This window comes from Oryctolagus cuniculus, chromosome 18 (genome assembly GCF_964237555.1).
Source record: "Oryctolagus cuniculus chromosome 18, mOryCun1.1, whole genome shotgun sequence".
NCBI classification, from domain to species: domain Eukaryota; kingdom Metazoa; phylum Chordata; class Mammalia; order Lagomorpha; family Leporidae; genus Oryctolagus; species Oryctolagus cuniculus.
The window spans coordinates 44,724,704-44,740,179 of NC_091449.1; the positions used below are offsets into that span (position 1 = coordinate 44,724,704).

The window sequence follows — 15,476 nt, forward strand, 5'->3', positions numbered from 1 at the left end:
CGATCCGATGGCAGGAGCCAGGTGCTTCTCCTGGTCTCCCATGGGGTGCAGGGCCCAAGCACTTGGGACATCCTCCACTGCACTCCCTGGCCACAGCAGAGAGCTGGCCTGGAAGAGGGGCAACCGGGACAGAATCCGGCGCCCCGACCGGGACTAGAACCCGGTGTGCCGGCGCTGCAAGGTGGAGGATTAGCCTAGTGAGCCGTGGCGCCGGCCTTCTATCTACTTTTGTCTTCACCATGTTACCTTGTTTTTTTTTCTTATTTCTGCTCATCTATATTTTCCCTACACTACTATATTTTTGAATACACATACTTCTCCTGTTCTACTTATAGCAATATCCCCAGCTTCCGGATTAGTGGAAAGTCCTCAGTACACATTTGTTAAACACTTAGCGTTTTGGAAGTGCTGTCACACTGAAACTCTCACATGGTTGAGAATCGCCAGCAGGAAGTCTATTGAGAAATCTCCCACCTCAACATCACTGTTCATTTTCAGGCAGCGGGGCCCTCGTGTGTCATTTCCCAATGATCCCTGCAAGCTAATAGGATAATACACTTTCTCCAAGATTCATTCTAGGATAATCTCTAACAGGATACCATTTCTTTGGAAGTTTAGATATTCTTTCTCAAGACCGTCTGCCTACTTCTTTCACAGAATAGACAAATCTAAAGATTTTTCATTTATTATCACCTATAATTTACCTATCAGATTTCATGTCTTTGAGAGGTAATGAAGTGTGTTAGGAATACCTATTGCTTTTTGTCGCTAGCAGAAAATCTAGAACATATTTTGTAGAAGAAAATGTTTTTGTTAGGAAGGACATTTTTCAAGTTTATTTGCAATATTAATATTTATAGCTCTAACATTGAACCTAGATGACCCATTCATATATTCAACAATCAAATTTGACAAATATGGAATAGCTTTCAAACTGTAGAGACTGGATTAAAGAAAACCTGGAAAACTACTAGACAAAGTTGTTGTCAGGGGAAGGAATACATTAGAAAGGGGAAGTGACTCCATTGACTGGTAAATTGTTGTGTTCAATCTTAGATCAAAGGTGTTAAAATCTTGCATATATTTATGAGGAGTCATAGGATGGCCCTGGAGTTCTTAGCTTGTACAGAGGAGAATGGAAGGAATTGAAATTTGCCTTTAGTGACCTCTCATTTCCTTTTGTGGTCCTGGCCTCTGAGTTCATTGAAGCCATTGTTTTCCATAGTCTTTTTCTTCAGACAGCATCCTGTGATAGGCTTCCTAGTAACCCTCTTCTGTAATCTGTGGATGATAATAGAGATATCTATTATCTATTAGTAAACACACCTGCACAAGATAATACTTGTACTCAAGGTATGAATCAGATGGTAGCAGGTGTCTCAAAGGCGGTATCAATATTTCCAGCAAATGCCTATGGCCTTGAGACCTAGATGAAATTTCCTTAAATAAGAAGTGGGGAGCATACACACAAAAGCATTGACAATTGCACAACCCAAGAAATGGTCCAGAAGACATGAGTCCAGTTCCTGTCTGCGTCATATATTTGTTGTATAACTTAAACCTGGAAAATTTAAGAAGTCTAAGAACCTTATTTTTCCTATCCATAAAACTTGGCAAACCTAGAGTGTCAAACCCAATTCTGGATGCTTTTAAGTGTTCAGAAATATGCCATTTATCTTTATTTTTTTTTTAGCTTTTGGAGTTGATATGATATCTATTAAATCCATTCCCCAGATCTCTCTTTTTTTTATTGAAAAATTCTCTATGAAGCTATTTTATGTCTTCCCATTTGGAATTATTTACTTGCTTCTTAGTTTTACAGACTGTATCTTATCATTATAAGCCTCACATTATAATTACAGATAAAATTATTTAGTTGAAATTTAAGGAGCTTTAATATCAGACCAACCTAAGTTTAAAGTCAGATTCAATTATTATTCACCCATTGTTTCAGTTTAGAGCAGATTGATTAGCTTCATTTTTAAATTAAAAAATAAAGCTTGGTGCTGCCATCATTTTTAATTTTTTTATATCAACTATCTATTGTTCAATAAACATAGTTAACAAATTATTGTCATTTAGTCCACCAAATCAGTGAGATTTTTAATTGCATATCCTCTATAACAGTAGTACTGTGTCCAAAATACCAGTACTAGAACAACTTAAATATCAGGACTACGCCATAGAATACACAAAGGTATGTTGATTAAGAAGAAATTAACACAAATAAATGTCTATTTTAGCAGTAGACAATAAATACATTGTCTTTGGTAAAATCATAGAGAGTAATCATTATAATTGCAAGCAATATACTCAATACTGACCAACTGACTCACATTGCAAAGGAATACTTATAGCAAATAAAATAGTATTGGAATTAAAGAAAAGTAATAGGAGAAAAACATTTCATGGAAAACATACTGTACAATTATTTACTCAACAAAATGTAATGATATATAGACATCTAATCTAGCTTCATGATATGATGCATTTACTTGTAATCTCAAGCATTATGAGCCATCATTATTTTTCAGAAATAACAAGTGTAGCTGAAACCTATTAACCTCAATATACTTGCTTTCAAATTCTGAATTAGATTCAGGAAAACAAAGAGACACCTTTCAGGTTTTTGGTAGCATGTGAGATCTTAAAAATTGTAAATACAAATTATCTACTATAATTTAATTGTGTAAAAATATGTGTATATAGGCTTATACATGTATGTAAGAATACATTATTTTAATGTGGATATTTATGTGTAGATTGTGCATTTATAGAGCTTCTATAGTGATGCCCACTGTTACCTTATCTTTTTGACTGACAATGATGGGATTTCAGTCATGCTCAGCCTTTCCGACAGTGCCAGTGATGGGATTTTTTGAAATCTTATTACTGGTTGCACTGCCCTGATCTCAGATGGAACTTTCAATCAAAAAGGCAATCAGAAGGTTATACATTCGTGAGATTCCCTGCAAAGCCAGTGATCGCATAATACAACTTGTTGGAAGAGCCTACTTGCCTCCAGTCCTTTTGTGGCTATAAAGAGTAATTGGCTACTTAGCTCTCAGCACCCGCTTTTCCTTCTCCAAAATACAGCATATCCCAGCACTCTGTTGAATCTCAGTGTGGAATCCAGCTGCTCCTAGGAGATTTCTAAGTCTCATGCAGAGACTTGTCTTACTTTAAGCATCTGATTAAGCAAACTCTCACAAAGACACATTTGTCTATTTCTAAGCATTCTTGCTTCATTGGTGATGCTGGTGAATCTAAGTTTTATTTTATATATACACATACACTTACTCACACATTTTCCTCCAAAACATTTTCACTATGAAATTTGTATCCACTCATCACAATTCTGTGCAGCAAATTCAACACATGAATTTAATTTATAGCATATTTTCACCACCTGATTATAAGCTATTTTTAAACTTGAGAAAACAGACTCAAAGAAATTATTATAAGGAATGTCTTTCTAATACAGTATAATAAATATAGGTGGAAGCTTAAGAGACATTTTTGCTATTTGACTTGGTCAAATAGAGTGGAGACTAAATTGATCCCATGAGTTTCTCAATCACCCAGGGAGGCATCTGTTCTCCTGACAAGAACCTTGGATTGTGAGGTAAGCAGAGGAAGATAATTTTTGTTTCAGTTGGTTCCAACCTAATAGCTCTTCTCCATTAGGTAGATAACCTTTGGGCAATGATAAGCTTTGAAGGTTGGAAAAAGACTAATCGTGGGACATCTAAAAATTCACAGACACGTTAAAATGCCTGTGGACTGAATGAGTTTTATTTGAAAAATAACCACACATGTATATATGCAAGACATATTTCACTGTGAATGGAACCAAAAAACAAAGCACAGCAATAAAAATAGTCACTTTGGTGAATTTTTAAATGCATTATTTTAAGAGTTGAGCATGTAGTACACAAATCCTAAAAAAGATTGGGAACATCACTGTCCTTTTCTGGTAGGGGGAAGTTCTGGCAAATCTGTTGCTAAATCAAAAGCTTAGGTCAAATTGCGTGCTCTGTGTGTGTGGGTGTGCGTAGATAAGTTTGTATATGTCTTTATACTTCAGATATTTATTTAAATTTGGGGTCCTCTTAAAGCACAGCTCACTCCTGTTATGAACATGGTATTACTCACTTAATCCCATATTTAAAAACCTTAAAGGAACTTTTAAGCACAAAATGCTGGTATGATGTTGGCAAAGAAAAATCAGTAGAGGATTCAGATTTTTGGTCTCTTTTTTTCTGGACAAAGTGAATTTTGAGACTACATTTTGGCATCTGTTATACTAGCCATTATTATGTCTCATTCCTCTCCATGAAACACACTATCTGAAGATTATCCTATTGATTGCCAAGAGTGGAGAAATAGATTTTATATTCTTGATTAAACAGGGTTTTTTTTTTCCTGTGAAACACATTTGTGTGTCTGTAATCCCTGGCACTTCACTGCATGTTACACTGGAAATGAATCTGATTAGCAGGAGAAACATTAAAACATACTAAGATATCCTTGGTTTATACTGTGTAAGATAGTCGGAATGTCACTATTGATTATTACTATAATTACTATGAATAATTTGCACTTATTACACATTTGTTGACACTGCTGATTTCTGGTTTATTTAAAGGTCAGTTTGGAACACTCTTTTCCTTTGAACCTCAAGAAGAAGTGTTCAATAGCCAACATGATTAGCATAAAATATGAACTGTGCTTAGCCAAAAGGAATTCAACACAGAGTTGATTAAACCCCTGGGTAGTTAAAATTATTAGTACATATTCAAACATTTTATTTCTGCCACAGTAAAGTCAAACTCCAGAAGTTGGTACCTTTAGTTTTTTTATGCCAAAGCCATGCTGTCTTTAGATATCCCAAAGACAATCATTGAGGACCACATCTGACTATTTTTGCCCATTTAGGCACTGCTCTAGTGGACAATCTTCCACTCCAGAACCCCTTGATGGACTGGCAGATATTTTCCCCAATCTGCATTCTAGTGCAAGGTTCTCTTGACAAATCATGCTTCCTGATTCCTGATTTTTTTAAGTTTTATCTCTGCAAACTTGTCTAAAGACTTTCCCTGATGGCTAGGCTACTGCCTCCCCTTTCTTTTGTCTTTTCCTCCTAATTCAACCTAGTGTCTACTTCCAGAAACACCGAAATGACACAGCTGGGCCAGCCATTGGGCACTCCATGTTCCTTTAACATCCCTGCTGGTGTCTTGCTGTGTGTTCACTGGTAAGCCATTGTTTCTCCTCTACTTCTTTATAATAGAAATTTTTACAAATTAAAGTGGTTCCTGGGATGATTTGGTTGAACACATCAGAATTTTAGAGCTGATAATTCTGTTAATAAATCTTCATCTGGCTGAAAAAAATTGATGACAACAAAGGTATTTATAAAAATATATTTCACAAAGTAGGAAACAATACAGGAGTTTCTCTGAATACAATACATGGAGTAAATAAACAATATTGCATTAAAGCAAAGTATAAAATTAAAATGATCTGCATGTAATACTTGACTTTTATCATACATTTTCTACTCCTAAATGGCAGGATTGCATTACAAATTAGATATGCTCACATCTTCTAGTGCTGTTCTGTTTTGAAGTCTAAGACGTTCTGTGCATCACCATGAAGATCAGGGAGAAAAGTGCTAAAAATATAAGCAGTAAAATTATATACAAATCAGTACCTGCTCTAAAACAGTAGGGGCAACTTGAAATATGCTTACTGAGCAGGGCATTGTATGGTATCTAAAAGTCTAAGTGTAAATATTCACAGGATTCATTATATTTTCAGATGTTTGTGCTTGTAGTAAAAACACCAAATACTAGAATTATGAACAAAATAGAAAACAGTCTAAAAGTTTCTCTGGGAAAATGCTGTTCCTGCCATCACCAGTCACAATAACACTTCCTACTCTAAAGAGGCTATTAGCTCTCCTTTTGATAATATTGCCTGCCATACTTATCTCATCAAAATGTACATGTATTAAACATTCATTGTATATATATTTATATAAAACAATCTAAAGGATTATTAATGGATATAATTTAGGGTTTTCCCATATAGTCCCTTAATCTATAGATTACCAACCTTAATAAATAAAAGCATTAATGAACATCAATAAAATATTTATTTCGAGGATTAAACAAATAAATTCACGCGCTAGCAATAAAACCACCTGTCTCTTGTGTAGTCCACTGTGTGGTACAGTTAATCTTTGTGGAAGAAGATGAAGTGCAGGGAACGAGGAATCCTGTTTCTAGAAAACAAGCCTGTTTGAGTGGGATTTCTCTCCTCCCCACACTGAGCTGGCAATCCCCACCCTGGAATGGATTACGAACATGTGAATATTTTAAGGCTCGACACAATATTTAAGATGCTATCCAGTCTCTGGTGAGTGGGGCCAACAATTATGTACAATGTGTGGTCACCGTACCATATAATCTAGGAGGCCTCCCAAAACTCCAAAAGTCATAATGTACAGCAGACCAAGTATTGCTTTATCATTTGTGGCGGGATCCTTATTGGTGAAAGGGAAAAAAACCATTTGCATTCATAAAACTCCTTGCAGAAGATACGTATCAGCAGCAGATTCCTTGCAGATCCGTTTTTCTAAGAAAGCACCTTTTTAATTTTGATTTTTTTCCTCTTTTGAAACCATTTCTCTACAGATTAACCAGGATCCCAATCTTTGTCTGTGGTAGTCAAGTAAATATCAAATATCCAAAGACTTCTAGACACTCCACGTACTTAATTCACACTCCACAAGATTTATAACCTCCTAACATACACTTTTTATTTTAATTATTTTTTGGTTCAACATTAAAATGTGGTTGAGTTTATAGATGATTGGTGCTAAACTTGCCTCTAAAACAAATAGCCACATTGGTTGTACCTAAGGGGAGTGACCCTAGAATATTACAGAATGCTCAGTTCCATTGATTTATTTATAATCCACTGTCAAGTTTCTTTGTCACTTTCACCAACAGAGTAGAGTTCTCCCAGTCTCTTAAAACGGGGACCCCAGTCACTGAGGTAGTCAAAATTCTGGTCTGAGTCTGAAGTGGTGGACTCCAAGGAGCTGAGGGAGCCAGCCACAGACCCTCGGCCTTCATAGCCATAAATCTGAATGGAGTCATAAGGTGGGGCCGTAGGGTCATTATCTGCCTCGTGCAGCCTCACGTTTATAAATTCATCGACATCAACACCATTTGGAACTGGAGCGAGCCCTTGCCTTGGCATAAACTGCAAATCTGGTTTAATATCCTTACGGGGTAAAAATCCATTAATTCCATCTGGGTTTTGTAAAGTTGCAATGTCAAAAGCCTCCGTGTCCTCCTCCCCGCCTCCTTCGTCATCGTAGCGAATGATGTTTTCTCGCACATCTTCATCATCTTTGATAATTAGTGGCTCATTTTTATGCCGTCGCAGGGTTACAAACAACACCACAATGACTGTAGGAAAAATATTAAATGTCAGTTAGCCAAACTAGCATGTAATTTCACAAGCAACACACCATATATGTTAAGAGAGATAAGTATCTTTTTAAAATGAATGAGCACAGAGCTTTAACAACATTTATTAGGGAACTAAGCAAAATGTATTTCCAAAGGATGTCCCGAATTTTGAATAAAGACTGTTCCAGAATACTTCTGTTTATTAAATAGTGATAGAGTCAGATAAAAAGAATAGGTTTACATGTAGTCGTGATAAAAGCTACATTTCATACTGCCATCATCAGCTCTACACCTGATGTAAATTCGCAGAAATGGAAATTAGCACAGATAGCAACATGAACTTTGCTGGGTGTCTTGGGCAAGTCATTTAGCGTCCTTTGGTTCCAAGTCTCTCTTCTGTCAGGAAAAAGGAGAAGACTAGAAAGTATCTATTCTATTGTTTGTTTTAATTGTTTCTCAAGACACTCTTCATTAAGTAATAATCTTTCACAGTAAAAGTGAATGTGTGGAGGCCAGTGTTGTGGCACAGTGTACCCACTTGCAAAGCCAGCATCCCTTATGGGTGTCAATTCCTGTCTTGGCTGCTCCACTTCCAATCCAGTGCCCTGCTAATGGCCTGAGAAAAGCAGCAAAAGACGGCCCATGTGTTTGGCTCCTGCCTCCCATCTGGGAGACCCGGAAGGAGTTCCTGGCCCTGGCTTCTTTTCAGCCACTTGGGGAGTGAACCAGTGGGTGGAAGATCTCTCTTTCTCTCCCTCTCCCTCTCCCTCTCCCTCTCCCCTCTCCCTCCCTTTCTCTTTTGCCCTTTTTATAACTGGTTCAAATAAGTAATCTTTAAAAAATAAAAGAGTGAATTTGTATAGGAAATCTGCAACTCTTCTATCTGCAAAGTAGATCCAAAGGTGGTGAAAGAGAAACCTGCCAGACCAAGCCAATCAAACTTAGGCTTATGGAGTAAAATAATGTTTAAAAGTGATACTTAATTCAGGGCATTAGCTGAGCAATACAGACATAATTGCAAAAACTGTACCTGACATGACCTTTACTCTAAGGTGTTTTATTCTTCAAGTCATAATATAACTCTCTTTGTTGATATTTTCTTACAATCTAATCTCATAATTTTTAAAGATTTATTTTCTGTATTTGAAAGGCAGAGTTAGAGAGAGAGAAAGTCTTCCATCTGCTGGTTCATTCCCCAAATGGCAGTAATAGCCAGGACTTGGCCAGGTTGAAGCCAGGAGCCAGAAGCTTTTTCCAGGTCTCCCATGTTGGTGCAGGAGCCAAAGGAGTTTGGCCATCTTCCACTGCTTTCCGAGGTGCATAAGCAAGGAGCTAGATTGGAAGTGGAGCAGCCAGAACTTGAACCAGCACCCACATGGGATTGCTAACATCTCAGGAGGAAGCTTTACTTGCTATACCACAAAGCTGGCCCCTATAATTGTATTTTCAATGGAAAGGATATAGGTACTCTCCTTTAGTTTGTAACCTTCATTTTAATTTAATGTTAACATCATAAAATATGTAAGGAACATAATTTGGAAGAAAACATTTTTGTTTGCATGTTTTCTTTTTATCTTACCAAACATTGTGATAAGATGGACTCAGTGACCCATTAAAACATTTTTTGGGTAAAAATTGTGGACATATGAAAGCCCCTGTATGCAGTACACAGCTGTGTATCAATGATCTCTTTTGCAATGGGTGCTGTGGTAACCACAGAAAGGTTCATGCGCACTTCCACCAAAGGATTATTCTTTGTTCATCTCTTCAGGGGTGTTGAGATTGAAAACGTCTTGAAAGTGTTTATCTACTTAGATGTCACAACTGTTTTCCTCTTCGTCTCCTCTTTGTGCATTCAAAGTATGAAGAAAGAAGTTCCTTTTCCCACCAAAAGAATGCTGATGTCTGCCCAAGTCAGAGTTTGCTGCCCTTATTTATAGTCATTTATGTACCAGAAAAGTGGTGATCATTAGGCTATGAAAGAAATACGTACCAAGCAGCAAAATGATGCATGCTAATATAGCAATTAAAGCACCCATACTGAGGCCGATCGGAAGGACGTAAGCTTCAACATTACAAGACTGGACAACACCATCATTGCTGCAGCCACAGACCCGGATGGTCAGGGTGCTGGTGCTGCTCAGGGGAGGATTCCCACTATCACTGATTATAATCGGTAAGAGATAGACTTCTTGCTTCTGGCGGTTGAATCCATTATGCTTTGCCAAAATGCTGAGGGAATTATCTGGAAAAAGTGAAAATTACAATAATTTGCATAATTTCAAAATGGTTGCCTAAACAACGCAAGTGTTCCTAGTTCATAAATCCTCTGCAGACCTTAACAATCCCAGTTTGACTAGATCACTCCATCTGTCTCTCCCTCTGCCCACTTTTCCAATGGACATAACCCAAACATCTACACAAGTATGGACTGAATGAAAGGGGCTTTATGACGAAAAAAAGGAGAAAAGATCTATTTTATAAAAGTATCTTTGGGGCAAGCACTGGGCTTAGTAGATAGCATGTCCATGACCTCCATCAGAGCACCTGGGGTTGAATGTCAGCTTCCCTCTTAATTCCAGTTTCCTGCTAATTCATGTTTTGGAAGGCTGCAAGGCAGAGCTCCAGCAATGAGTTACTGCCCACACATGAGAGCCTGGGATTAATTTCCCAGGACCTGGTTCCAACCCCAGCTAGCCCCTATGGTGGGCATTTGGCCAGTGAAACATTGGATAAATGTTCTCCTTGTCTTTATATCTGTCTTTCTCTAACACACACTCTCTGCCTCTCAAATAAATGAATGACATCTTAGAATAATCTTTACATGTCCTTTCAGAAGACGCTCATCATTAGAACTCTATAAATTCAGAATTAAGTTAATTTTTTTCATTTTGCTTTATAAAGTTGACTGTAATTTAATCATATTTGCAATGTTTAGAAGCTTCTAAATTATGTTAAATTTATGACAACATGACTTATCATAGGAGAATCAGTCATGTCCTAGAGCATTTATATTTTTATATTTATATATTTTTAAAGATTTACTTATTTATTTATTTGAAAGAGAAAGGCGAGAAGGAGAGGCAGAGCAGAGAGAGAGAGAGGTCTTCCATCTACTGGTTCACTCCCCAATTGGCCACAATGGCTGGAACTGTGCCAGTCTGAAGCCAGGAGCCAGAAGCTTATTCCGGGTCTCCCACACAGGTGCAGGAACCCAAGGACTTGAGCCATCTTCTACTGCTTTCGCAGGCCACAGCAGAGAGCTGGATTGGAAGTGGAGCAGCCGGGACTCAAGCTGGTGTCCATATGGGATGCCGGCACTGCAGGCAGCAGCTGTACCCACTACACCACAGCACCGGCCCCGATATTTATATATTTGTATATTTTTATATAAGCATCTAATATTTACACTAAAATGTAGTAAAATTCCCGTTTTTTGGTAATTGGAAGAAATATGTCACATATATTAAAATTCTGTAGAGACCTATAGTGGATACACAAGTAAAAAAAATGAGAAGTCATAGGTGGAGGTACTTCATTTTGCATATATCAAATATATATGTATATATTTGCATATATAAAATCTGGAGCAACATCTACTGACATTTGAGCAATAAACAGTTAAAGACATAATTCAGTTTGAAGTAAAACTAATCAGTGAGAAGTGATTGGTCCCATGTTAGCCCTATGATTATCAAAATTTCACCTCCAAGAAGAAATTTTTTGTTATTCATCTCCCATCTCATGAACTAAGTCACATTTTATGTATTAATTGTTATTCTATTTTCTCATTTTCAATAACAAAGAACATATATCTACTCAGAATAGGATACTAATTATCTCACTTTGTATTCTGACCAAGAGCACATAAACAAATATCTAGTTACTGTGCACAGTATTACTTGGGAAAATGATTATTTCAAGTGGGATTTTTAAATATTGACAAATTTGAAGTCCTCAGAACACTGAACTACTTCCCTTGGAAAATTAAAATACTGATTCCAAATAACTCTTCCCCAATTTTGCTCATCAGTGTTCTTCTGGTTTCCAACAAACTCAAATAGGTGCACAGATATTCTATTCAAATGACTTTAAGTAAATGTAATTAATATTGCTACTTAATACAATACTTGAATTTCCAAAAGATGGCAGCTATTCTCAGAAATAGGTGTATAATTATATTTATTTTTGCTTTCTTTATGATAGAAACAGGCCTATGATTCCTTGCTAGTAAGCAGTCAAACAGGAAAAGCACTATGAGTTAGTAATTTTTTCCTAAATTTCTTCTGGTCATGCCTCATTATATAGTGATTTTCAAAGTGAAAAGAGGTTTCTAATGAAGTTAAGCAGTAATATACCAAATGATCCAGTAATTTTTATTTCCATGACCTAGAAGGAAATACCAGTAAGTGAAAAGCAGGGGTACATTATCTCAAAACAGATACAGAATATATAGTTTATCTTATTTTCTGAAAATGTGTGACAAGTTTGAGTACAGCTAATTAGTGCAAGGAACAGTTGTGGAAGATTTCATATACCATAGTTCAAAACAGAAGACAGGAATTGTTCTTCACGATGCAATTAATAAAATCACAATGAGACTTTTGTCTTTTTGTGGTTAACATTATTTATATGAACAAATATCTTTGCACATTCTCTCTTTAAAACAGTCTATAATGATAATGTAGAAGCTGAAGCAGAAATGTTGCCTTTTTTCAGAACAAAGTTATCTGCTTTATTGCTTACAAAAGGATTGGTGAATCCAACAATAAACTCATATAATTTTTACTAAGTCCTAGAATTTGCACAAATAAAATTGTTGACTGGGTAAAATTAGACTGAATCCTGTTAAGTTTTATCCTTTCAGCTCCAGACAACATCAGTTCTGTTTGCTGACTCATTTTTATCTTTTGCTTTTATATTTATTATTGGTTTATTAGAATTTTTAGTTCAGACCAAATGCAATTTTCCTATGCTATAGACACATCGAATATCATAGAATATCAGCAGCTTCACACAGTTCAACTTACTGTATTATGAATCCATTTTTTAGCCTTACATGTTGCAAATATCTTCTACAAAGCTGTGGTTAGTACTTTAAAACTTACAGACTTTTTTGTTTCATTAAAATTTTAATGTAGTCAATTTTGTCAATCTCTTTTGCTTTCAAGACTTATTCATTTAAAAAACTTAATTATATAAAATCATTTTTCATACTGTTACTTTTCTCATATAGGATATTATATAAAATTGATTTTCTTTTTTATTCTAGTAATTGATTTTCTCAAGGTTAATTATGGAATAATTTATCCCTTGCCCACTGGTCTTCCGTGCACAGTCTTTCACAAATCAAAATTTGGTACATTCTTCCCCTTTTAGCAGATCTCAGTTTTGTCCCAATAGCATTTTTGTAACCCTGAATTAATACCATGCTTTTTATGTATGAGAATTTTATAATAAACCTTGATATTCATTATTTCAGTTTCCCCTACTATGTTCATCTTTAAGTATATCTTGACTGTTCTTACTCATTGGCCATTCTCTAACAAATACAGAATCACACTATCAAGTTCCATGAAAATTCTTATAGGAACTGTGATAGAAATTATTTTAAAATATAAAGCAATTTTGAAAGAATTGACAATTTATGATCATCAACTTTCTATATGGAGATCAAAATTTCTTTATCTTTTTAATATATGTTCAATAATATGGTTTGTTCTAATAACGAAAGGTTTTCACTTCTTACATTAAAGGACACATTTTGTTGCTGTAGCAAATATTATGTTTTAAAATTATATTTTCAACTCATTGATTCTAGTATACAAAATGAAATTGCTTTATACATTTTCTATCCATTAATTTTAATTCTGATAATATTCTAAGATTCTTTTTACTTTAAAATATATGCAATCAGATAATTGACTATAGCTGATAGCATGAGGTGCTCCCCAGTCTCACTTCCAAAGAAGCTGCTAAGAATTACAAAAGGATAAACATTTTAGTCTCTGGATAGTGTTCTGGGGCCAGCAGCACATGCAGAAGCATTTATTCAAGAAAACCTACTAGCACTTGGTAAGAACCATGAGACTGTTTGCACCATGATCTACTTCTACCTTTCCTTCTTTGAGCCAAATGAGATGGAAACCAGCCCAAAAGCTTCAGCCAAAAGCATAGGGTTCCTCTCCCCACAGTAACCGGTTACAGGTTTATTTTCTGAAGAAAGACAGGACATTTCATTCTATCGAAATTAGCATTCTACTCCTAGTTATCTGCCATTGAGTCTAAGTTCTGGGTCAGTGTGTCCAAGATGTTTAGACTCTTCCTCACAGTTCTCATTCAGGGGACAGAAGCTTTAAATGGGCCCTGCTCCAGTGAAATGTGTGGCCTCAATAGCTTTTGTCCTAGTCCATTCTACATCATGAGAGGCAGAGCAAAAAGACTTGAAACTATTGTCCTGTAGCACTGTATGTTGTGCCCCAATGCAGAGCTATCACTCAGAAAAATGTGCCGCGACATCCACCTGGCTCCAGAGTCAATAGCTCAGAGACTTTTTCCTAGGGGTTGTGTGATAGGGAATGCAGAGACTCTGGAAAAGAGAAACCTGGGAGGACCCCATCTGGGTCAGATCAAATCTGGAATTCTGGAAAAGGCAACTACCCTTTTTAAGGAGGGCCAGATTGAATGGGATTAATCAGCGCAGCAACTTCCACCCATGGGCAATTGTTGAAAACTACATAGAAATCATGTGGCAATTAGCATATTTAACCACTGGGTGGGGACAGGAAAGGAAACAAAGACAGCCCTACCAAAACCATCATTACTCTAGGATGATGATGGGCATGGTCGACGCTTCAGTCCTCTGAGCTGGAACATCAGAAGCTTAACACTGCAGAGAGGGAAGCAGATCTCTCTAAAATAATCCAACCAGTCATTTAACAAATAAACAAGCAAAGAGCATTAAGACGCCCTTGCAGGGAACCAATGCCCAAGCTTGCTACATTATTGGAAATGTCAGGCTTCCAATAAAACATTATGACACCTGAAAAGAAACAGAAACCAACTGTGGGCCGGTGCCCCGGCTCACTATGCTAATCCTCCACCTGCTTTGTCGGCACTCCGGGGTTCTAGTCCCGGCTGGGGCGCCAGATTCTGTCCGGTTGCTCCTCTTCCAGTCCAGCTCTCTGCTGTGGCCTGGGAAGGCAGTGGAGGATGGCCCAAGTGCTTGGGCGCTGCACCTGCATGGGAGACCAGGAGGAAGCACCTGGCTCCTGGCTTCGGATCGGAGTGGCACTGGGCATAGCGGCCATTTGGGGGGTGAACCAACGGAAAAAGGAAGACCTTTCTCTCTGTCTGTCTCTCTCTCTCTCTAACTCTGCCTGTTGAAAGAAAGAAAGAAAGAAAGAAAGAAAGAAAGAAAGAAAGAAAGAAAGAGAAACTAACTGTGACTAATTGTAGGGAGGGAGAGGGAAAGAGGTGATGATAAAAGATACCATCCATGAGAACGGCTAAAGAGTAGATTAGGATTAGTAAGAAAGAAAGAAAGAAAAAAAGCCTTGAAGATTATTCATAAAGAAAGAATATGTAAGCCTGCACTGTGGCATAGCTGTGGCATAGCAGGTGGGTCTGCCACCTACAGTGCCGGCATCCCATGTGGGCATCCGTTCAAGTCCCAGCTGCTCCACTTCCCATCCAGCTCTCTCTATTGAGTCGCGGCGCCAGCCTAAGTGTTTGCACTCTTGCCACCCACTTGGGAGGCCTGGATGAAGCTCCTAGCTCCTGGCTGTTGCCCTGGCTGTTTTGGCCATCTGGGGAGTGAACCAGTGGATGGAAAATCTCTCTCTGTCTCTCCCTATCTCTGTAATTATGACCTGGGAAAGAAGTGGAGGATTTCCCAAGGCCTTGGGCCCCTGCACCCACCCACATGCGTGCAGAGGAAGCTCCTGACCCCTGGCTTCCAATCGGTACAGCTCCAGACGTTGCAGCCAA

General features: G+C 37.4%; 1 protein-coding gene across 11 annotated transcripts in view; it reads right to left on the reverse strand.

Moving 5' to 3' along the window:
* Positions 1–807: 807 nt before the first annotated feature.
* The window catches only part of CDH8 (cadherin 8), a 420,906-nt gene continuing 406,237 nt past the window's right edge, over positions 808–15,476 (reverse strand). For 2 of the 11 annotated variants that reach the window (XM_008257377.4, XM_051846853.2), the window contains 2 exons: positions 9,481–9,732; positions 5,413–7,484 (listed from right to left, as the gene is read on the reverse strand). In XM_008257377.4, the coding sequence (XP_008255599.1) occupies positions 6,991–7,484; positions 9,481–9,732 (746 nt within the window). In that variant the 3' untranslated portion in view covers positions 5,413–6,990. Of the gene's footprint in view, positions 1,282–5,412; positions 7,485–9,480; positions 9,733–15,476 lie in introns of those variants that run through there. The other 9 variants (XM_051846852.2, XM_070063302.1, XM_008257378.4 and 6 more) reach the window with 9 other exon arrangements.